The sequence below is a fragment of the Cervus canadensis genome, chromosome 11, assembly GCF_019320065.1.
Source record: "Cervus canadensis isolate Bull #8, Minnesota chromosome 11, ASM1932006v1, whole genome shotgun sequence".
NCBI classification, from domain to species: Eukaryota; Metazoa; Chordata; class Mammalia; order Artiodactyla; family Cervidae; genus Cervus; species Cervus canadensis.
Window position 1 is genome coordinate 44496173 of NC_057396.1, and position 24900 is coordinate 44521072.

The following is a 24900-nucleotide window of genomic DNA, read 5'->3' on the forward strand; positions in this document are numbered from 1 at the left end:
AAAATAATAGTGGATTGCAGCTGAAAAAGTTGTAAGGTGCAGACTCTATTTCATGATGATGTTGTGTTCTTAGCGAAGCCTACAGACAACAGTGACATTAAAATACAAAATGAAACAAGGACACTAGAGAATTTTAAAGTCTCCATCACTGATGGCTTCAACAAAAATTAAACATACTCCAACCCTTAACCTCTCATATTAATTCATTTATTGCTCAGTGTGATCACAAGTCCTGGTTTTAAATAATTACAAACTTCTTAGCTGCCTCACTGGTATAAATAAGAAGAGAAAATCAATAAGAACACTCAGGGCAATATCGCCAGAGTAGGATGTTTCCCTTGTTTTCACAGAGAAATGGACAGAGTTCCCTGGAAGCACATGATGCAAGCTTATTCTGCCTGTTCTTTCTATGAAATAACCTTTGGATATTTTAATTCGGGATTGAGCTCTTAGTTCTATTTTAGATCCCTAGCATTTCCATTCAGCTTCATGAAGTAACCGTAAGTGTCTGTTTTGTTTGGTTCTTCTCCCTTGGAAAACTAAAATCCAGAGCTTGGCTATAATCCACTCCTTGAGAGAACTAGAGCTGATTGAGTTTCTTGTGTCCAATCGTATTTTTTATCTTGTGCATGTTTTTGTCCTTGTCATCGTCTCATCATCCTTAACCAATGGTTTGAATATAACTCCTTCTTTCTCTGGCACTTAGCTACACTCTATGGATCATTCTGGGAGAAGGAGAATGAGAGAGATGGATGCCGTTATGGAGGAGGACATGGGAAGAGCTGAGGGGGAAAATAGGGAATGAGTGGAAAATAGTGTTGAGGCTGGAGGAGACCCTAACAAAGGAAGGATGTCTCAGGAACCAACATGTTATCACACACTCAATATACATCTTCCTTTCTGACCATCAGCTGACCTGACTCCACCCCTGAGGGACACAGCCTAACCTTGACCAATGACTTCAAAGGACAAGGGGGAGCAAGGGGGCAGAAGTTCAGCAGTAAAGAATAAAAGGCCACAGCATCCCGCAGCAGCACAGACTTGCTTCTGATGCTTCTGTGATCACCTGTAAGCTCCACGACTTGACATCATGGTGCATTTTACTGCCGAGGAGAAGGCTGCTATCACTGGCCTGTGGGGCAAAGTCAATGTGGAAGAGGCTGGAGGCAAGGCTCTGGGCAGGTAGGAAGTGGACTTCATGGGGGAGGATGGTGAATATGAGCCTGGAAAATTGATCAGCAAATTCTTCAAAGATTTTCGAGTTGCTGATTTTCCATTTGCTGTGTTTCCATCTCCTAGACTCCTGGTCGTCTACCCCTGGACCCAGAGGTTTTTTGACAGCTTTGGCAACCTGTCCTCTGCCTCTGCCATAATGGGAAACCCCAAGGTCAAGGCCCATGGCAAGAAGGTGCTGACCTCCTTCACAGAAGCTATTAAGAATTTGGACAACCTCAAAGGTGCCTTTGCTAAGTTGAGTGAGTTGCACTGTGACAAGTTGCATGTGGATCCTGAGAACTTCAGGGTGAGTTCAGGAAGTGTTCATGTGTTCCCTTTGGCTTTTTACTTTAGAATAATAATGGAAGTTGAGTGTTTTATTGGAAAGACTAGCAAAGATCTCAGAAATCATAGATCAAACTAGGTGTTAGGAGGACAAACTTCCACTGGGCATACCGAGACAACTTTAATTCAGGACTAGTGACATAAAAATCTTCAAGCAGGCTTACAGTGCGTGCATGCTAAGTCTCTTTATGCATCAGATTCTTTGTGACCCCATGCCTGTAGCCTCCCAGGCTCCTCTGTCCATGGGATTCTCCAGGCAAGAATACAGGAATGTGCTGCCATTTCTTTTTCCAGTGGATCTTTCTGACCCAGGGATCAAATCTGTATCTCTTACATCTCCTGCATTGGCAGGCAGGTTTTTTATTATTAGTGTCCCAGTGAATACCCTTAAGTTTTCTTAAAAATTTTCTGGAACTTCCGTCAGAACTGGATGTATTTATTCCAGAGAATATCAAAGAATAGCATATTTATTCAAGGAGAAATAAAATCTGACTTTTGATAAATGAAGTCCAATCTCAAGGAAGGAGAAATATCTTATGTGATTCCTAATGACTGAAGTTAGGAAAATATTTGGGAGAATAACTTTTAGACCATTCACCCAAAGAAAAATAGATCAATTCTCTATTAAATTGCCCTTCAGTATTGTGACTAAGTGGAGGCTTATTGCTGCATTGGTTGGAGGCTTTACTAAACTCATTCTAGGAACCCATGCAGCCCTGAAATCCTATGAATATAAAAATTAGAGGGAGGGAGAGAGGCAAATAAAAATAGTGAAGTAGGAGAGAGGCAGGGGATATAGGTAGACAAATGTTGAATAGAGGGCTCATAGAATTTAAATTAAATAGAAGGACAAGCTCATCTAGGTTTATTGTATAGGTCCAACCCATGGAGCAGTTTAAGATGAGGACTTGGGAGTGGGTGTAGGTACTAAGCCATTATTTTCTGCAACTCTTTTAGGAAACTTCTACTTGGGATACTTAATTGTCATTCTGTCTCTCACCCAATAGCTCCTGGGTAATGTGATTGTCATTGTTCTGGCTACTCACTTTCACAGAGAATTCACCCCTGACATCCAGGCTGCCTGGCAGAAGCTGGTGTCTGGTGTTGCTGCTGCTCTGGCCCACAAATACCACTGAATCCTCTTTCAATTCACCATTTTGTGTCCCCAGTGCCTTCCTTCTGCCCGTGGGGACCGGGATTTGGCCTTGAGAGCCCAGCTTCTGTTTAATAAAGTACATTCTATTCAGGGATCAAAAATTAACATTGTATCTTCTCTATCATCTCATCTTGTGCTGAAGGAGAAATGGTTCATTACCTGAAGGATGGGGAGAGACATAGGAAGAAGTAACAGTCCTTTGAGAAGCATTGGGAAATTCTTCAGTGGAAGACAGACATTCTGGTAGGATTTAGGATTATTGAGAGAAAGTTAAGGTGGAGAAAGAAGTTTTCTGGGGTTGGAAATGCTTATTTTAGTGGATGGGGACTGACTGCCACAGGGCAGTGTGGCAAAAATTTACTGTAGCAGGAAGGCAGACGTAGTGAGTGGTGTCTGAGAGAAAACAAGGTAGATTTATGGTACATGTCAGAGAGTTTGCAGAAAAAAATAAAAGTTTTGTAGGGATTCATCATCTAGACTCAGGTTACTATTTCAGTTTGTGCCAATGTACATTTTGAGTCAACTAAGTTATCATATATCTTAAGAGACTGAATTGGAGATAAGAAGATCAGTTGAAGGATGGTTGAGAATTTTCAAAAAATCTCCATGAACCAACAATAGCTTACCCTTTTCTAAAGGACTCCACTGTTTCCTTACAAAGCCAAGTCTAATACAGTTGAAATCATTCTGCATCATATTCTGATTGAATGTAATATGTACTAAAGTAAAATTAGACTTAGGATAGTATATGAATTTGGATGAACAGGGGGATGACCAAGACTTCATTTAGGAGATAAGACACTAACTAAGTCTCATGGTCTAAAATTAACCAGCCAGAGGTTGGCAACGTGCATGAAAATGTCTCTCTGAAAGTGGAAAAGAGAGTAAGACATAGGTAGAGGATTAGGAAAGACTAGATAATATAAGTCTTTGAACATAAAAATAAAAGTTATTACTTTGATAGTAGTAAGGGTAAGCAATAAGTATTCTTAGAACTTTAAATGACTCAAAGAGTAGGATTTGGAGGGGGCAAGTAATCTGCTTAATTCACACAAAATGAATTGAAAATTGCAGAGACTAGACATGGATGCTAGTTGAGGAGAATAGACATAATGGACTCAATCCAAGAAAAGCAGTGTGTTTATTTGTGTCTGAAGTTTTGTGACTGTATGGACTGTAGCCCACCAGCCTCTTCTATCCGTGGGATTTTCCTGTCAAGAATGCTGGAGCTGGTTGCCATTTCCTCTCCAGGGGTTCTTCCTGACCCAGTGATGGAACTTGCATCTCCTGCTTGGCAGGCAGATTCTTTACCACTGACCTCCGGGGAAGCTCTGAAAGAAGATCAAGGAGGTCTGCAAAAAGTGAAGGATGAAGAAATGGAGAGTGAAGAGGACATATTTTCTGATTGACTGGGGTGGATGAGAAGGAAGGGGGTGGCAGCAGATGAGAAAACTCACAGCCTGGCTCTAAAAGAAGAGGCCTGCAATGTCCTGGGGACTTCATGTAAGAGAAGCATTAACTGAATTATTCTTGAGGGTGTCACTGCCAGATTGCTTAGGGAATCATGAGCTCCAGGCTTTGAGTCAAACTGTCCTCTTGAGGATTGGCAAATTTAACTCTGGGAGGCATTCATTTCATTACTTCCATACATTAATTACAATCAGTTCAGTTCAGTTCAGTAGCTCAGTCGTGTCCAACTCTTTGTGACCCCATGGACTGCAGCAGGCCAGGCCTTCCTGTCCATTACCAACTCTTGGAGTTTACTCAAACTCATGTCCATTGAATGGGTGATGCCATCCAACCATCTCATCCTCTGTCGGTCTCTTCTCCTTCTGCCTTCAAGCTTTCCCAGCATCAGGGTCTTTTCAAATGAGTCAATATGTCTTGTGAATTACCTTCAAATTTGGCCCTTTGTCTTCACAATGGGGGTAAAAGACCAGTGGTTACATTGTTGCAGACTGTCAACACACTGGTCTGTCTGTGCTCCCTTGCCTATTTATTTATTTGACTGCATTGGATCTTAGTAATGGATGGGAGATCTTTGTTCCATCATTTGAGCTCAGCAGTTGCATCTCTGGGTTTAGTTGCCCCACAGCATGTGGCATCCTAGTTGCCCAACTGGAGATTGAATCCATGTCCCCTGCATTGTAAGATGAATTCCTATCCAAGGGACCACCAAGAAAGTTCCCCATTGCCTCTTAATTGCCCCTAAATAGAGTAAAGAAAGGCTCTCTGTGACATGAAAATCTCTCATCCAGTCAGTCAATGATTGAGAGCAATGTGCTTTTTTTAAATCAATCGATCTCTTTTTCATCCTTCTTGCCTCTCAACTATCACTCCGACTCTGAATATCAGGGGGTCAGGGATGGTGATGGTGAAGGAGCAAACAGAAGATATATTCTTCAACCATTAGTGATCTAGGTTTAGACCTGGATTTTGCCAGTTCAGGATAATTGAACTGAAAACAAAAGCATATAATTTACACACACACACATATGCACACATTCAGGTCTAGAGGGCTCAAATCTTTAATATATGAAAAGATGTCTAATTGTTGATAGACCATAAAAGTCAGCTGAGAAAATTAATGTGATAACACAATTATCTGGGAATATTAGTCTAAGTAAGGGTCAGAGGGTTTAGAGATTGTCATTATTAGGTTTAAAATCCTATAATGATTTCTTATTCCCTATCACTGAGGAGGAGTTCTAAGTTATTAGGTTTATGCTTTCTCTACAACAGTATTTTCTGCCATTCTCACTTTTACTATTTACATATCAAACAACCCATCACTCATATCTCTAGCATACTAGACGTTTGTTTGTTTTACCTTCCTTAGAGGTTTGGATCCACTGTCCCAACTTTTAGGACATCTATCCCAATACTCTCCACTGACAGATTCCTTCTTTTCATTCTGGGCTGCCTCAACTATGGCCTTCTTAGAGAGATTTATTTCTGATGGAATTGTGTCCCTCTCTCATTATGTCCAGATATTAATTTCCTTAATTACAAATGATAATAGCTCAGATTATTTGTTGATGGGTTTACTTATTCACTTTCTGTATCTTCCACCCCAAAATTAGATTCTTCTTTGTCTATCTTAAATCTCCAGTACATAGAAAAATTATAACACAAAGTCATTCAACAAAGAGTTATTGAATGTACATTTGAGGACCCAAGGGAATGAAAGTTTGAAAAAAATGTTATAGCTAATTTTATTTGATGTAAGAAACATAGTGTTTGATCAGCTGTCCTGAGATGGAATGTGTTTCTCAGAGTACAATCAAGGGCCTTTGGCCTTTCCCCAGTGTTGTCATTTGTACTAATGGGGAGCCAGCCCTAAGACCTTAGAACCTGCTGCTTTGTTTTGAACTTGAGTATCCTGCTAGCTCTACAATTTGAGATGCATCACTTAATACCTTAAGCTCTCATTCACTGATCATGTTTATCTAAGTTCATTTTTTAGAGAATTAAATGCATTAATATATCCCATATCTTTAGTTCACTACTTGGAACATAAGCTTTCTTTATCTCTTTCTCTAAAAATAATTGACTGTATCTATAACTTCTAACTTTTAGCAGTAGTATTTATGTTATCTATAAATTCTATCTATATGCATTATATATGTGTATGTATTCCTAAATATATGTGATCTTTTGTTTCTAATAATAATGTTTTTTTTAAAAAAAGCTATAAGGATAGTTATCATTATTGAAACTGAATGAGCTTTGGTGGAAATAAAAGATTATTTGGTAAGGAAATGGAAAATTCAAAGCCTGAATTTGAGAAAACAGCAAGACAGGTCTAGAGGAAAGAAAAGAGATGAGTCCAAAAACAGAGGGATGGTAAGGAAGCAAGGATAGCTGTGAGAGGTGAAACATTTGGAAATACTGAGGTTGAAAGGAAAGAAACTCCAGAAGACTGAACTAAGACCAAGAGGTAACGCATCAGGGACTAGAGACTGCTTTCAGAAGTCTAGAGGGGTTTGTTTGGACTTTGTTTACTTTTAGAAGAAACTTATATAGGAATGAGGAACGTGTCTACTGGAAAGTATAACTGTATGAAAGGAAATGTGCCTTTGTTATTTTTCACTTTTCAACTCCTGGAAGCAGAAAAAAAAAAAAAAATGCCAAGGAGAAATGTGTATGCAGCATATACTGGCTCTGTATAAGGAAAGTACCTAGAGTTCACAAATATATTGCTAAGGCTATTCATACATAAGGGCTTCCCTGGTGGCTCAGATGGTAAAAAATCTGCCCTCAATGTGGGAGACCTGGGTTCCATCCCTGGGTTGGGAAGATCTCCTGAAGGACGGCGTGGCAACCCACTTCAGTATTCTTGCCTGGAGAATCCCCATGGAGGGAGGAGCCTTGTGGGCTGCAGTCCCTGGGGTCAGACATGACTGAGTGACTAAGCATACAGCACATTCATACACTGGCTGAGCATTTGTACAGAATTGTTTCTAGGCAGTCATTTCAAGTTTGCATCCTATAAGTCCAGAAGTGGGATAAGTGTCTCTGAGGGAGGAAAACAGCTGGAACACTTGGGCTGGAGTGAGTACAATAATAAAGCTATGAGTGTTTAGTTTTATGCCCACAAAATATGAAGTTTCTGGTGCTAGGCATATAGGAGGGAAATCATGATCAAGTCCTAGTCTAGCAAGGGGATCAAACTAGCTGTGCTTAGGGACAAGGCAAGGCCCCAGGCTTTGTGGGAAGTTGATATCACTCAGTTCAAAATGGGAGTGGAAAGGCCAGCCTGGAACTCTCTGCTCACTGTGCACATCTGTTATCTCTCGCCACCTCCACAGCTCCTGGAAATTGTGCTAGCGATTGTCTGGCAAATCACTTTGATACAGAATTAACCCCCCTTGTGCAGGCTGCCTGGAAGACAACAGTGACTTGACTGGTGAACACCCTGGCCCACAAATATCACTGCGGGCCCTGCCGAGTAGTACAGTGTCACCAAGGAAAAGCTTTATTGAATTAATAATAATAATAATAACAGCAACAAGAGAAGCAGTAGCAGTAATGCCCTGCTAAGAGTTCTTCTCAGAGTAATTGTCCTCAGGTCTGCTTTTCTCATGTGCTTTTAAATATGTGAAAACCTTAGGGATTCTATGTTGAACTGTATTTGGGGTGGGGGGGGATTGGGGAGGTTCACCATTCAGTTTTTGCATGAAGTAGAAATTTCTGCAGGAAAATTAAACAGAGCACCGAAGGGATGTGGTTGGGACATACACTTGGGAGAAATATATACTCGTGAGTTTTTCTAGTTAAAGATATAGGAGCATTCAGGTGGTAGGGGAAGGGTATCAGGAGACAAGAACTCCTCAGGATCATATGGTTAAGTGGGTCTGAAAAAAGACTTCAGTGAAGGCAAAGATTCTGCATGGAGGTAGAGTACCAAAGTGGAGATTTTTTACAGGAAAATTAGCCCAGGTCTTAAGATGGCGATGTCCAGGAAAGGATGTCCATTCTAAGAACACATTTTCTGAAAGCAGCTGGCTTGTCTCAGTCCTTGTGAAGAGAGATTCGGATGGGAGGGGTTGGAGGTCAGAGCAGGGGAATACCTCTTTTCAAAGTCAACTTCAAAGAACTGCACATGGGTTTTACTAAAGAACTGTCTGGTTAAAGTGAAGAGAGCTGCTTGAGGAAGGCTAATTACCCCCCATCCCCCCAGGACTCTTTTTTTTTTTTAATTAAATATTTATTTTTATTTATTTATTTGGCTGTGCCAGGTCTTAGCTGTGGCAGACAGGATCTTTGACTTTGCACCATGCAGGAACTTTAAATGTGGCATATAGGATCTAGTTCCCTGACCAGGGTTGGAACCTGGGGCCCCTGCATTGGTTGTCGGGAATCTTAGCCACTAGACCACCAGGGAGGGAATGTTAAATTGATTGTTGCTATGAGGAGACACATGTGAGCAGGCTGGCTATAGCATTTCAAGGAAGAGAGACCGTTGTAAACTGCTCAGAGTGAGGGACTGTCTAAAAAGTGTGAGAGAAAATCAGGAGTTAGAGGCAACTTCCAGAATCATTGCCTGCTTTGCTGAAAAGATGGGCAGTTATTCCCCAACATTCAGAGCTGCAGAAACCCCTGAGTCTGGGGCCTTACAGGGGGCACATACTCTGCTGAAGATGGGCATCAGGGCTAGAGATAGACAGTACCCAGAACCAACCCTGCAGGCCAGGCCCCAGCTGAGTATGAGTGATTTTCCTGGCTGTGGTCATAGTTTCCTCTTCTTTCTTTTATTTCTCTGACCTCTTTTCTTGAAGCAAATCCTTTTGACATTAATCCAAACTACTTTATTCTCTGTACCAAAGTGCTCACATAAATCAGTGCTCACAGATTATCCACTCTGTCATGGTAAACCAGCTTCCAGAAACAGAATTTTTTTATCCACATTTTACATTGAAGTCTTTTCCAGGCTGAATAGATAAGTGTCTCACTATATCAAATAGACAGAAAGGATTTATTTTCTAATAGTAGAAATTTGGCTATTAATACAGTACATTGGGTTGAACTCTAAATTTTAGAGTCCCTCTATAAATACACATGAAAACTATTTTTATTATATGTACATATATTTGTAAGAGTGATCTCAGAGAGAAACAAACCAGCTTTCTGGAGGTCAAAATGTGGGAGCAACAAATTCTTTGATAAAATGAATCATTCCCTCTCCCACTATAAATGTGTCTTTTCCAGTCTTGTAAATGCTTATTTGGATGCATGAGAACAAAGTACCTTAGATCACAGTGGCAGTGGTGTGTGGAGTACTGTCAGTGAGGGTTGCCTCTGACTGATTAGATACAAAGAAAAGCCACACTCGGCCAGGAGTGCGGACCCAGCACATGAGACAACTCGGTTCATCCGGAGCCACTGCCAAGGAGAATTCTAATACTCTCTTCATTAAACACAGAAGCACCTATTCCCCAGCATTCAATAGTGTGTTCTCTGATAGGAATGCATAGATACATGTCCTGGCCAGAGACACTTTCCATATAATCAGAGTGAAAAAAATTATTCAGACAAGTTCACCTATTACTGATAGAACTCAGTAACAAAGGGGTGATGTTCAGTTCTTCTCTAAATTACCCAGTTCTTACCTATCTTGTTTCTAAATTGATGCTGGATTAGGATCATTTTTACTTGGTTACAAGAAATACAAAATATGAGCCCCATATAAGCTTTAGGAGCATTGGTAACCCAAGAAGAGCTGTGGCTTCTTCTATTAATATACCCTGGCTGAACAGCAAAACCGTGTCTTGTAAACACCTGACACAGTGCTCACAAGAGTTCTAAATGTTGCTCTTCCTAACTCTAGCTATGCTTCATGGTCAGCCTACTGGTCACTTCAGGAAGGGTGGTGGGGAGCTTGAGATATGAATTGCACAGTAGAGGGTGGGGGGAAAACAGCAGAGTATCCCTGATAGAGCCACCAACACTATCAGAGACACAAATGTCCATCTTGCTGACCCTCCCTTGCCCAAGTCCCACCCCTGGTGGTAGCCCCCCACCTTTGACCAATAGTCTCATTTTATTGGGGGAAGGAAGGGCCTGGGGACAGGAGATGAGGAATAAAAGGCCACGCAGTGAAGAAGCAGCACGGACTTGCTTCTGGCCCATTAGGCTCACCAGTAAGCTCCCAGACACCATGGTGCATTTTACTACCGAGGAGAAGGCTGCTGTTGCTAGCCTGTGGGCCAAGGTGAATGTGGAGGTGGTCGGCGGTGAGAGCCTGGCAAGGTAAGCACTGGACACAGGTTGGACAGGATGTAGAAAGGCAGAAAGTGTTCCAGAAAAGAGGGGCTGGTTAGTTTTCTTACATACTCTGACTTCTCATCTGTTCTGTGACTATGATCATCCCATAGGCTCCTGATTGTCTACCCATGGACCCAGAGGTTCTTTGACAGTTTTGGTAACTTATACTCTGAGTCTGCAATAATGGGCAACCCCAAGGTCAAGGCCCATGGCAGGAAGGTGCTGAACTCCTTTGGAGATGCCATTAAGCACATGGATGACGTCAAGGGCACCTTTGCAGATCTAAGCGAGCTGCACTGTGACAAGTTGCATGTGGATCCTGAGAACTTCCGGGTGAGTTCTGGGCATGTCTGTTCTTTGTTCTTTCATCCAGGTGTCTGTGCTGCCCTTATAATAGTGAACACTGACTTAAGTCTTGTGCTATAGAAGTATTTTCTGGAGGTAATATTTCAGAGAAAGGCTTGATTTTGATAGATTGTTCCATAGGTCAAAGGTAAGACCAAGTAATTACTCTATGACTAGTGGAGGTCAGTGGTCATCTGATAATTCTGAAAAAAGAAAAAAATGCTGTGAAGAACACTAACCTAACTTGAGCTATGTGTTTTGGCTTGGAGAATACAAACTGAGCCAAGCAAAAGAATATCTTGCCTTTGATAACTGAAATTTTCTATGAAAATTGATGAATACATTTCTTTATGATTTTTGAGTTTTGAATCAACACTAAACAGGGCAAAATAAGAGCAACTTTTCATGATTTGTGCCTCCTCCACTCATCTCTAGCAAAGATGATATGTTTTTGTATACAAGGTTCTGGATTCTTTGTTCAATGGATGTCCAAACAATCTGAATGTGTGTAATATATGAAGACACAATATGCATATCAAGTCCCCTTTCAGCACTATAAGTTAACTTTTAAAATAAAGGAGAGAAGTAATCCATAGCAATGCTCTGGGGTTGGAAGTTGACAGAGAAAATGGGAGGAGGATATAACACAGTGGGGGTTCAGACTGGGAGTCACTGAAGCCAATGTCAGGTCTGTAATGATGCACTTTTGTGGGAACATGGCCTTGAAAGCTGCTCAACCTCTTATGAAGAAGGAAATGGATGTTGCATCTATTTGCTGGAAGGGCAGCCTGAGACCTTCTCTTCATTATGTACTATCTTCTTTTTATTCCCAGCTCCTAGGCGACATGATATTGATTGTTTTGGCAACCCACTTCAGCAAGGAATTTACCCCGCAGATGCAGGCTGCCTGGCAGAAGCTGACAAATGCTGTGGCTAATGCTCTGGCCCGCAAGTACCACTAGTTGCCTGGCCAACCATGTTGGTGCCTATCTGAGGGCCCAGTGTCCCAGCAGTTCATCTCCTGAAGACGGAGAGAGCTCTGATTCCAGACGCAACTCCAATATAATACAAATGAAATAAAAGTCAGGGTCTATAATGAATGACTCTGTATTTTCTCTTTGTTTTTATCTTTTATAAGTTGATTCGGAAAAAAAAAAAAAAAAAAAAAAAAAGCATTCCTATTGGACCTGGGAATACTGGAGATTGAGAGTTTGGGAAGGTTATAGAAGGAACCCTAACAAGATTCTGTAAAAGTGATTTCAGTGGGTAGTTAATCTAGAAGGGGAAATTAGACTCCTGAAATGGAGAAGGTCTTTAGAAAAAGGAAAGAAATGAAGTTACTCCTGAGAGATGCAAAATGATTGTTAATAGTGAGCTGTTAGGACACAAAGTAAGGGACCTGTATAGTCTGTTATTTGTATAAATACTGGATAGAGCTCTTTCTGGACCACTTTTATTTAATATGAGTCATATTTTTAGTAGCTATAAGTGCAATGAAGATGGTATTTTTAGACACCCAGTCAAGGGCTCTGCTCTTAACTTTTTCCTTGCATCTTCGATGGTGCATGCTTAGTCGCTTCAGTCATGTCTGACTCTGCCACCCCATGGACTATAACCTGCCAGGTTACAGTACCTGTCCATGGGATTCTCTGGACAATGATACTGGCGTGGGCTGCCATACCATGGTACTAATGCTATATTACATGTGAGCTCTGTGACCTGGAACACATTTTTAATTCTATCAAGCCTTTGACAGAGGTAAAGGCCATTTATGAGGAAATATGACAAATTCAAGATCCATCCTGTCAGGTCCAATTCAAGGAAGATAAATTGGCTCTTTAAGAACAGTGGGGTAATATAAAATTATAGAATCTGCCAGAGTCCAGAAGAGAAGGAAATGGCAACCCACTCAAGTCCTCTTGCCTGGAGAATCCCATGGACAGAGGAGCCTGGCAGGCTGCAGTCCATGGGGTTGCAAAGAGTCATAAAAACCATAACTTTGATGAGACAGACCTTTGTTGGCAAAGTAATGTCACTGCTTTCTAATACGCTGTCTAGGTTGGTCATAACTTTTCTCCTAAGGAGTAAGGGTCTTTTAATTTCATGGCTGCAGTCACCATCGACAGTGATTTTGGAGCCCCCCAAAATAAAGTCTCTCACTGTTTCCACTGTTTCTCCATCTATTTGCCATGAAATGATGGGACCAGATGCCATGATCTTAGTTTTCTGAATACTGAGTTTTAAACCAACTTTTTCACTCTCCTCTTTCACTTTCATCAAGAGGCTCTTTAGTTCATCATCATTTTCTGCCGTAAGGGTGATGTCATCTGCATATCTGAGGCTATTGATATTTCTCCTGGCAATCCCCATTCCAGCTTGTGCTTCTTCCAGTCCAGGATTTCTCATGGTGTACTACTCTGCATAGAATTTAAATAAGCAGGGTGACAATATACAGCCTTGAAGTACTCCTTTCCTGATTTGGAACCAGTCTATTGTTCCGTGTTGAGTTCTAACTGTTGCTTCTTCACCTGCATACAGATTTCTCAGGAGACAGGTCAGGTGGTATGGAATTCTCATCTTCTTAAGAATTTTCCACAGTTTGTTGTGATCCACACAGACAAAGGCTTTGACACAGTCAATAAAGCAGAAATAGATGCTTCTCTTGAACTCTCTCGCTCTTTTGGATGATCAAATAGATGTTGGCAATTTGATCTCTGGTTTCTCTGCCTTTTCTAAATCCAGCTTGAACACCTGGAAGTTCACCGTTCATATGCTGTCGAAGACTGGCTTCGAGAATTTTGAGCATTACTTTACTAGGGTGTGAGATGAGTGCAATTTTGCGGTCATTTTTAACACTCTTTGGCATTGTCTTTCTTTGGGATTGGAATGAAAACTGACCTTTTCCAGTCCCGTGGCCACTGCTGAGCTTCCAAATTTGCTGGCATATTGAGTGCAGCACTTTCACAGCATCATCTTTTAGGATTTGAAATAGCTCAACTGGAATTCCATCACCTCCACTAGCTTTGTTTGTAGTGATACTTCCTAAGGTCCACTTGACTTCGCATTCAGGATGTCTGGCTCTAGGTGAGGGGTCACAGCATGGTGGTTATCTGGGTCATGAAGATCTTTTTTTGCCTAGTTCTTCTGTGTATTCTTGCCACCTCTTCTTAATATCTTCTGCCTCTGTTAGATCCATACCATTTCTGTCCTTTATTGTGCCCATATTTTCATGAAATGTTCCCTTGGTATCTCTAATTTTCTTGAAGAAATCTCTAGTTTTTCCCATTCTATTGTTTTCCTCTATTTCTTTGCATTGATCACTGAGTAAGGCTTTCTTATCTCTCTTTGATAGTCTTTGGAACACTGCATTCAAAGGGGTATATCTTTCCTTTTCTCCTCTGCCTTTTGCTTCTCTTCTTTTCACAGCTATTTGTAAGGCCTCTTAGACAATCATTTTGCCTTTTTGCATTTATTTTTCTTGGGAATGGTTTGATCACTGCCTTCTGTACAATGTCACGATACTCTGCCCATAGTTCTTCAGGCACTCTGTCTCTCAGATCTAATCCCTTGAATCTATTTCTCACTTCCACTGTATAATCGTAAAGGATTTGATGTAGGTCATGTCTGAATGGTCTAGTGGTTTTCCCTGCTTTCTTCAATTTAAGTCTGAATTTGCCAATAAGGCATTCATGATCTGAGCCACAGTCAACTCCCTGTCTTGTTTTTGATGACTGTATAGGGCTTCCCCATCTTTGACTGCAAAGAATATAATCAATCTGATTTTGGTGTTGACCATCTGGTGATGTCCATGTGTAGAGTCTTCTCTTATGTTGTTGGAAGAGGGTGTTTGCCATGACCAGTGCATTCTCTTTGCAGGACTCTATTAGCCTTTGCCCTGCTTCTTTCTGTACTCCAAGGCCAAATTTGCCTGTTACTCTTGCTGTTTCTTGACTTCCTACTTTTGCATTCCAGTCCCCTATAATGAAAAGGACATCTTTTTGGGGTATTATTTCTAGAAGGTTTTGTAGGTCTTCATAGAACTATTCAACTTTAGCTTCTTCAGCATTACTGGTGGAGTATGATGGCTACTGCATTTCTTCTAAGGGATTCTCTGAGTTAAATTCACCCTCTCCAGTCCATTTTAGTTCATTGATTCCTAAAATACCGGTGTTCATGCTTGCCATCTCCTGTTTGTCCACTTCCAATTTGCCTCTGATTCATGGACCTAACATTCCAGTTTCCCATGTTATATTGCTCTTTACAGCATTGGGCTTTACTTCCATCACCAGTCACATCCACAGCTGGGTGTTGTTTTTGCTGTGTCTCCATCTCTTCATTCTTTCTGGAATTATTCTCCACTCTTCTCCAGTAGCATATTGGGCACCTACCGACCTGGGGAGTTCATCTTTCATTTTTATACCTTTTCTCCTTTTCATACTGTTCATAGGGCTCTCAAGGCAAGAATACTGAAGTGGTTTGCCATTCCCTTCTCCAGTGGACCACTTTTTGTCAGAAATCTCCACCATGACCCATCCATTTTGGATCATGCCTTCTACATGGCATGGCTCATAGTTTAATTGAGTTAGGCAAGGCTGTGGTCCATGTGATCAGATTGATTAGTTTTCTATGATTGTGGTTTTCAGTCTGTCTGCCTTCTGATGGAGAAGGACAAGAGGCTTATGGAAGCTTCCTGATTTGAAAGACTGACTGAGGGGAAAACTGGGTCTTGTTCTAATGGCAGGGCCACGTTCAGTAAATCTTTAATCCAATTTTCTGTTGGATCTGCAGCGTTCCCTTCCTGTTATTTGACCTGAGGCCAAACTATGGTGAAGGTAATGAATATAATGGCGACTTCCTTCAAAATGTCCCCTGAACGCACTACTACACTCAGTGCTGCCAATCCTGCAGCAGGCCCCCACTGACCCACACCTCCACCGGCGACTTTTGGACACTCACGGGCAAGTCTGGGGTAATCTCTTGTAGGGTCACTGCTCCTTTCTCCTGGGTCCTGGCATGCACAAGGTTTTGTTTGTGCCCTCCAAGGGTCTTTCTGTGTACGTTCTGGTGGCTCTATGGTGGGGTTAAAGGTGACCTCCTCCAAGAGGGCTTATGCCATACCCAGATCTACAGCACCCAGAGTCCCTGCCCCTGATCAGTCCACTGCTGACCCATACCTCCACAGGAGATGCTCAAACACAGTTCTGTCTCAGTCTCTGTGGGGTCTCTGGGTCCTGGCACGCACAAGGTATGTGTGAGCCCTCTGAGCATCTCTGACGGGTATGGGGTTGATTCTAAATGTGATTTCACCCTTCCTACAGTCTTGCTGGGGGCTTCTCCTTTGCTCTTGGATGTGGGGTATCTCCTCACTGTCGCTCCAGTGCCACGCTGCCAAAGCTCAAGAGCTGCGCAGCTGCCGCACTTTATCACTCACTAAGTTAGTCAGTTCAGTCGCTCAGTTGTGTCTGACTCTTTGCGACCCCATGAATCACAGCACACCAGGCCTCCCTGTCCATCACCAACTCCCAGAGTTTACTCAAACTCATGCCCATGCAGTCGGTGATGCCATCCAGCCATCTCATCCTCTGTCGTTCCCTCTCCTCCTGCCCCCAATCCCTCCCAGCATCAGGGTCTTTCCCAATGAGTCAACTCTTCGCATGAGGTGGCCAAAGTAGTGGAGTTTCAGCTTCAGCATCAGTCCTTCCAATGAACACCCAGGACTGATCTCCTTTAGGATGGACTGGTTGGATCTCCTTGCAGTCCAAGGGACTCTCAAGAGTCTTCTCCAACACAACAGTTCAAAAGCATCACTTTTTTGGCACTCAGCTTTCTTCACAGTCCAACTCTCACATCCATGCATGACCACTGGAAAAACCATAGCCTTGACCAGAAGGACATTTGTTGGCAAAGTAATGTCTCTGCTTTTTAATGTGCTATCTAGTTTGGTCATAACTTTCCTTCCAAGGAGTAAGTGTCTTTTAATTTCATGGCTGCAGTCACCATCTGCACTGATTTTGGAGCCCCCGAAAATAAAGTCTGACATTGTTTCCACGGTCTCCCCATCTATTTCCCACGAAGTCATAGGACCAGATGCCATGATCTTAGTTTTCTGAATGCTGAGCTTTAAGCCAACTTTTTCACTCTCCTCTTTCACTTTCATCAAGAGACTTTTTAGTTCCTCTTCACTTTCTGCCATAAGGGTGGTGTCATCTGCATATCTGAGGTTATTGATATTTCTCCCAGCAATCTTGATTCCAGTTTGTGCTTCATCCAGCCCAGCGTTTCTCATGATGTACTCTGCACATAAGTTAAATAAGCAGGGTGACAATTTACAGCCTTGACGTACTCCTTTTCCTATTTGGAACCAGTCTGTTGTTCCATGTCCAGTTCTAACTGTTGCTTCCTGATCTGCATATAGGTTTCTCGAGAGGTGGGTCAAGTGGTCTGGTATTCCCATCTCTTTCAGAATTTTCCACAGTTTATTGCGATCCACACAGTTAAAGGCTTTGGTGTAGTCAATAAAGCAGAAATAGATGTCTTTCCGGAACTCTCTTCCAAGCAAAGTATAAAAATTTTTGTTTATCTACAGCCTTGCAATATTTTGAAATTGTCAATCTCTTCTTTATGTTATTTCCTTTCTCCTTCCCTTTCATTCAATTATTTTCTCTTCTCTTAGACCCTCCTTCTCTTCTTCCATCTTTCTGTCCTCCCTCCATCTCTTCCCTTCCAGCTATCCTGGAATATATTTGTATATAATTGTAGTATTATTTTGAGTTGAGGACAGTGAAAATTACTTTGAATCTTCATTCCTGGGTCCAATTCCACTTTTTTGTTTTTTTCCCCCTGAGGATCTCAGCTATGAAAATTTCTGCACTTTTTGTTTTCCCAGAAACCCTGTCAGATTTCATCAGGCTGAATAAGTAAATCTTGTTTGTAATTCCTCTGCATTCTCTCTATAGTCATATCATAGCTATATTTTTCTTTATTTCTCATTTAATTTTTCCCTATAAAATCCATGTTCATTAAGTCTATTTCAGTAGTTGGTAGAAGACATCGTTTCTTCTTTTTCACTTACTTAATGGGCATTTATTTCAAAGAAAGGATGGGGAGAAATATAATTTTGTGACCGAAAGTATTTATACAAGGAGAAAGAAAGCAAGTTAAATCTATGACAAAATAGTTATTCATTCCAACCTCTTATGAATATTTTTAGAAACAAAGTGTAGCTCCCTGTAGAAACAGTTTGATAAATTTTTTGCTTTCTGAGTCTTACTTTCTGTAAGTAATTCTGCAGTTCATAGGTTTAAACTGTAATTCATAGATTTAAACTGTAAGAGACACATTGTACAATATCATACTAAAATATTGACACATAAATAAGACTGGGAATAAATTTGTAGAAGCAATTGATGAAGGAAATCAATTTGGGAGATAAGAACAGGGAGAGCAGAGTTTCTGAGTCTAGACACATTGGATCAGCCAATCACAGATGAAGGTCACTGAGGAACAAGAATGCGTCTTACTTTCCCCCAAACTAATGACCTTGCATTATGTCCTGGGCTAATCTGCTTTCAGAAGTAGGGAGGACAGGAAGCTGGGCAGGGTTCAAAGAAAGAGCAGGTCCCTGCTGCTTATACTTGCTTCTGACACAGCTTGCAACTACACAAACAGGCATTATGGTTAAACTGACTTTTAAGGAGAAGTTTTCTTTCATGTACTTGTGGAGCAAGATGAGGGTGGATGAAGTTGGTGTTGAAACCCTAGGCAGGCAGGTATTCAGCTTACCTACCTTGGTTTAAAGAGAGTGAATGGCAGCTGGGAGTGTGGGGACAGCGCCGTCCCCTGAGATTCTAGGAGGTGGTGACTCCCTCTGACCTTATGCTGTTTTCACCCCTTAGGCTGCTAGTTGCCTACCCCTGGACTCAGAAGCTCTTTGAGTCCTTTGGGGACTTGTCTCTGCTGACGATATTATGGGCAACGTTAAGATGAAGGCCCATGGCAAGAAGATGCTAGACTCCTTTGGTGAGGGCATAAGACATCTCAACAACCTCAAGGGCACCTTTGCTGTGCTGAGCGAGATGCACTGTGATAAGTTGCGTGTGGATTCTGAGTACTTCAGGATAAGTTTATCGGACCCTCAATATTCTTCTCTTTTTTGGCCAGATTCTTCTCATGGCGAGAGAGATAAATGGCACAACACAGTTTAGAATGGAAAAGAGGTATTCTGATTACAGTACTAGGGACTGACTCTTCAGGATCATTAATTTCTTTTAATCTCTTTGCTCACAACTGTCATTTCCTCTTATTCATTATTGTTCTCCTCTGTTTGTTCTCTGCAATGTCTTCTCTTTCTTTTTTAAAATTATTCTTTTTGAGTGTGCAAAAAAAAAAAAAAAAAACTTTTCCTATTCACTTTAAAAGTTGTTGTCTAATATTTTCCCCTTATCTGTTCCTTTCAAACGAAAAAATGCTGTATCACTTCTTGAAATAATCCAAAAGAGTAAAAATGATAACAAATTCTGGATTAAGGTAGAAAGAGAGTAACATTTTTAAATATAAAGTCAGGCTGATATGGGTGGCTTTACATCAGTGGTAACATCTACACTTCAACCATCTTTGTGCTAACATCCTAGGGGCACAGCTTGAGATGAGACTGAAATACTCTGAATCTAACCTGGGTACCTGCACTAACTGTGCCCTTGCTTCTCATCTTTTCCACATAGCTCTTGGGCTGCCTACTGATAACTGTGCTGGCTTATTACTTTGGCAAGATATTCATCCCAGAAATTCAGGCTGCCTTTCACAAGGTGATGGCTGGTGTGGCAAATGCCTTGGCCCACAGATACCACTAAGCACCCCTAATTGATTTCCAGGAAAGGTCCTTTCATCCTCAGAGCCCAAAAACCAAATATGGAAAAATTATGAAGAATTTTGAGCATTTGGCCTCTGCATAATACAAAGATTTATTTTCATTGCATTGGTGTATTTAAGTTATTTCTCTGTCTCTCACTCTGATGGGAACATGGGAGGGCAAAGTATTGAAGACAAAAATAAATGAAGGGCTACTTGAGACCTTGAGAAAATATATCAGTATCTTGGACCCCATGACAGGAATGGCTGTAAACAGTTGATGTTAGTGGAAAACAGACTGCTCCTTAGTCTTACTTTCTCTTAAAGAATTCAAGTTGCAGCTTGATTTGGGAGTTAGATCATTGGTATGTTTTATTTAAATAAATTATGTTATTTAGCCTTTCTTGTAAATGTCTTCTCTCTCTTTAATTGTCCAGAACCTCCCTTAAATCCATTAAGTTCTTCTGCCTAAGGACACCACTGTTCTAAGATTATGCATTTTACTGTCCCTTGCTCCTCCTCCCCTAATGTCTTTTTATCCTAGTTACCTCTGCCATCTTATAAAGATCTACATGAAGGAAAGAAACCAGGGGGAGGTAGCTTTGCTCCCTCTTTGCTTGTATTATAATATTGTGATAAATATAGGACTGACGAGAACGCAAAAAGGGACTTTTGTGGCTGCTTGCCACAAGTCACTGCTGTCTTGCAATCCTTTATGAGTGAAGGTCACTCAGCTGTGTCTGACTTTTTGTGATCCCAAGGGCTATACAGTCCATGGAATTCTCCAGGCCAGAATACTGGAGTGGATAGCCTTTCCCTTCTCTAGGGGATCTTCCCACCATTAATTGAACTGGGGTCTCCTGCATTGCAGGAGGATTCTTTACCAGCTGAGCTAACAGGGAAGTCCCTCTGCTTCAGTAGACACCATAAAATATTTTCAAAATCAATTATACTGTTTTCTGTTATCACTAGCAAAGTATGAACATTTTTCTGTATCTACAGGTTTGTAGAAATTTGGAACTATCAAGCTCTCCTGTTCCTTATATTCTTTTCCTCTTCCTTCCCTTTCATTACATTATTTTCCCTTCTCCTAGGCCCTTCTTCCATCCATTCTTCCTTCCTTCCTCTCTTTCTTCTTCTTTTCTTCCTTCCTTCCTTCTTTCCAGGTATGCTGGTGGGTATATATTTGTATATCATTGTAATATTATCTGAATTGAGAAGAATGAAATTTGATTTGAATGTTCATTCCTGGGTTCATTTTCACTTTTTTCCTGAGAACGCAGATGTGGAAATTTCTGTACTTGGTGTTTTCCCAGAAGTCCTGTCAGACTTTATCAAGCTGAATAAGATAAATCTTGCTTGCAATTCCTCTGCATTTTCTCTACAGTCATACCATAAGTATCAGATATTTTTCTTTATTTCTTATTAAATTGTTCCCATTATCATCCATGCTCCATAAACCTTGTTCAGTAGCTGCTAGAAAGACAATATTTATTATTTTTCATTAACTTGATAGAGCTTTATTTCAATGACAGGATGGGTGAAAACAAAATTTTTTGACCCAAAGTATTTATACAAGGAGAAAGAAAGCAAGTTAAATCTAAGACAAAATATTTATCCATTTCAACCACCTACAAATATTTCCAGAAACAGGGTGAAGCTTCATATAAAGTCAGTTTAATAAAACTTTTGTTTTCTAAGTCTGTTTTCTTATCTATGAATTTAACTTTTTAAATTCATAGATAAAATGTAATTCGTAGGTTTAAACTGTAAGATACGTTACACAATATCAGACTAAAATATTTATGCGTAAATGAGACTGGGAATGTATTTGTAGAGGCAATGGATGGATGAAGGAAATGAAGCTAAGAGATAAGGACAGGGAGAGTAGAGCTTCTGAGTCCAGACACACTGGATCAGCCAATCACAGATGAAGGGCACTGAGGAATAAGAGTGCATCTTACGTTCCCCCAAACCAATGAACTTGTGTTGTGCCCTGGGCTAATCTGCTCTCAGAAGCAGAGAGGGCAGGAGGCTGGGTGGGGCTCACAAGGAAGACCAGGGCCCCTGCTGCCTACACCTGCTTCTGATACAACTTGCAGCTGCATAAGCACACATCATGGTGTATCTGACTCTTGAGGAGAAGGCTCCTTGTCACTGCCCTATGGAGCAAGATGAGGGTGGATGAAGGTGGTGCTGAGACCCTAGGCAGGCAGGTACTCAGCTTACAAGGCAGGCTGAAGGAGAGTGAGTGTCAGCTGGGCGAGTGGGGACAGAGCCGTGGCCTGAGATTCTGGCAGGCACTGACTCCCTCTGTCCTCATGCTGTTTTCACCTGCTAGGCTGCTGGTTGTCAACCCCTGGACTCAGAGGTTCTTTGCCTGTTTGGGGATTTGTCCTCTGCTGATTTATGGGCAATGCTTTGCCGTGTTTCCAGGCATCGTTTCCTCTTATTCATTCTTGCTTTTCTCTGTTTGTTCTCTGCAGTATCTTCTTTATATTTAAATATTTTGAGTGTTTAAGTGTTTGAGTAATAAAGCTTTCTTCTTTTAAGTCACTTAAAAATTTTGTCTCATGATTTCCCCTTATCTCTTCCTTTCAAGGAAGACAAAATGATGTATTGCTTCTTGAAAGAATTCAAAAAAATTAAAAAATGATAGCAAGTTCTGAATTAAGACAGAAAGAGAGAAACATCTGTAAATACAAATTCAGGCTGATATGGGTGGCTTCACATCAGTAGTAACATCTACACTTCAGCCATCTTTCTGCTTATATTCTAGGGGCACAGCTTGGGATGAGGCTGAAATACTAAGTCCAAATTGGGTGCCTCTGCTAACAGTGTCCTTGTTTTTTTTTATCTCTACCACACAGCTCCTGGGGAACATACTGGTGAGGACACTGGCTTGAAAGTTTGGCAAGGATTTCACCCCAGAGTTGCAGGCTGCCTGTCAGAAGGTGGTGGCTGATGTGGCTAATGCCCTCACCTACAAATACCATTGAGATCCTGTCCTATTTTTTTTCCCCCAAAGGAATATTTATTTTTAATTGATTGACAATTGGTTTACAATATGGGTTTGATTACTATCATACATTAATATGAATTAACCATAGGTGTATATATTTCCCCTCCCACCTGAATCTCCCCTCGCACCTCTGGCCCATTCCCACCCCTCTAGGTTATTACAGAGCTCCAATTTTGAGTTGATAACCATTGTGATAGCTTATGTTGAAGGGTGTCAGATTTTTGTCTTCCAGAGGAGACAGTTTCCATCCGGGGTCAGAGACAAAACTTGACCACTCAGAGCTTTTGTGCAGAAGTTTTATTACAATGCAAAAAGGACAGAGAAACCTTCTGACATAGACATCAGAAGGGGAACAGGAGAGTGCCCCACTAGCTAGTCTTATTAAGACCTTATGTAATTTTTCAATTGGTTACTAACAATAGAAAGGTCTTATCAAACCCTCTCCCTAAATCATAAACTAAAAGGATTAGTCAGAAGGTTCTTAAAGCGGAGAACCATGTCCTCAAGCAACATCCATTGTTTTTATATGATCATTAGTACAAAGTTTAAAGAAAAACATACCCTTGAGCAAAATGAATTGTTTTGTTGTTTAATCATTAGCTCTGGGCTTGAAGAAAGTTAATCTTCAAGATTGTTGTCAAAACAACTCAAAGTTTATGAAAAAATTTCTTTTGTGACTAAAACAATGTAATGTAGAAAAAAAAAGTTTGTCCTTTTCTCCTCCTCAAGAGCTCCAGACCCCTTGAAGGCCCCAGACTCCTTATCAATCTACCTAAGCATTCACTCTCTCAACTGGAAGATCCTATTTCCCTACGTTCTTCTATTTTTTAATAATTCAAATTTTTTAAAGTCATTTTTGAGTTACAATATTGTTTCTGTTGTTTTTTATGTTCCAGGTTTTAGGCCACAAGGCATGTCTGATCTTAGCTCCCTGAACAGAAATAGAACTCTCACCCCCTGCATTAGAACAAGCCTTAAACACTAGGCTGTCATGGAAGTCCCAGTATTTCCCTAGATTTTATCTTCTGAACTTGGAGAAATAATGTCCACCCTCAATGATATGACTTCTTCCTAATAAAAAACTTTCAGCTCAATTTCCTGATTCATTTTGCTCATTTTTTTTTCCTTTCCGCTAAGGATATGGGAAAGTCCCTGAGGGTCTACAGGTAGAGAGCCTTTGTATTTTATACAGAGAGAACAAGGGAAATGAGAAAAGTAAGGGGACCACACACAGTCAACAATAGATGACATTCTTGTCTCAAAGCGTAAGAACTATAAGAAGGTTTAAAATATAGTGAGGATACTAGCATTACAGGGGCTCATGGGAAACTTCAAATCTAAACAGAAACGTCAGGCTAACACTCTGATCCATATCCACTAACTACTCAAGAAATTATGTGCTCAATCAGAGACATAATGATTGCTCAAGAGACTGTTATTAACGTTTCCTTTTTTCATACTTCCCTTGCCTGCACATTTTAGGCAACAAGGCCATGTTACATCAGGTGTTCCCATTCTAATGTATAATCTCTCTCTCCCACTAGCCCCAAAACACCTCTGAAATTAACTTCAACCTTCCATTTCAGGTAAAGATCAGTGCTCACATAACACTTGCTTGAATCTTTTGACCTGGCATCAGTGATATTTCCAGTATTGCCTAAGGAAATTCTTCTAAACTCTCCCACTACAAACTTTTCACATTTCTTCCTGTCTAGCATTCTTCCTGTCTAGCACACCCTGTGTGCTGTATAAGGGTCTCTGCCTTTTGTACTATCCTACATGATTACCATGTCTTATATAGCAGATCCTCCATAGACAGTAAATGTATGTTTATTAAGTGAAGTAATCAATGAAAGAACAATTATTTCTTGTCCCCAAACTCTTGGGAGTAGAGGACAATCTGAAAAATACGCTATTGCATAGTGTTTCTTTGGTGTTAGTCCTACAATATACAATGAAGAAGCACACGGGAAAGGAAATCACTGATTAGATATTTGCTTTCTGATTATAGGTAGTGCTTTTAAAAATGTTTTAACTCTTTATTTACTATGGAGTACATCCAATTAAAACTGTTGTGATAGTTTCGGGTGCACAGCAAAATTACTAAACCATTTATATGCATGTTTCCAATCTTCCCCAAACTCCCTCCCATCCAGGCTGGCACATATCATTGATCAGACTTTCCTGTGCTATACAGCAAGAC

At 40.9% G+C, this 24900-nt stretch overlaps 2 protein-coding genes and 1 pseudogene across 2 annotated transcripts; all 3 read left to right on the forward strand.

Annotated features, from left to right (window-relative positions):
- Positions 1 to 921: 921 nt before the first annotated feature.
- On the forward strand, positions 922 to 2696 carry LOC122450620 (hemoglobin subunit epsilon-1-like). The gene is made up of 3 exons (XM_043482997.1): positions 922 to 1182; positions 1300 to 1522; positions 2568 to 2696. Exons 1-3 carry the CDS (start codon positions 1091 to 1093, stop codon positions 2694 to 2696), a joined length of 444 nt encoding a protein of 147 aa, XP_043338932.1. The 5' UTR covers positions 922 to 1090.
- A 7636-nt stretch (positions 2697 to 10332) lies between these two features.
- On the forward strand, positions 10333 to 11924 carry LOC122450615 (hemoglobin subunit epsilon-4-like). Its single transcript, XM_043482992.1, has 3 exons — positions 10333 to 10468; positions 10594 to 10816; positions 11662 to 11924. The coding sequence occupies exons 1-3, from the start codon at positions 10377 to 10379 to the stop codon at positions 11788 to 11790; spliced, it is 444 nt and encodes a 147-aa protein (XP_043338927.1). The 5' UTR covers positions 10333 to 10376; the 3' UTR covers positions 11791 to 11924.
- Positions 11925 to 18501: 6577 nt separating this feature from the next.
- LOC122450621 lies at positions 18502 to 19677 on the forward strand (annotated as a pseudogene).
- Positions 19678 to 24900: the final 5223 nt, after the last annotated feature.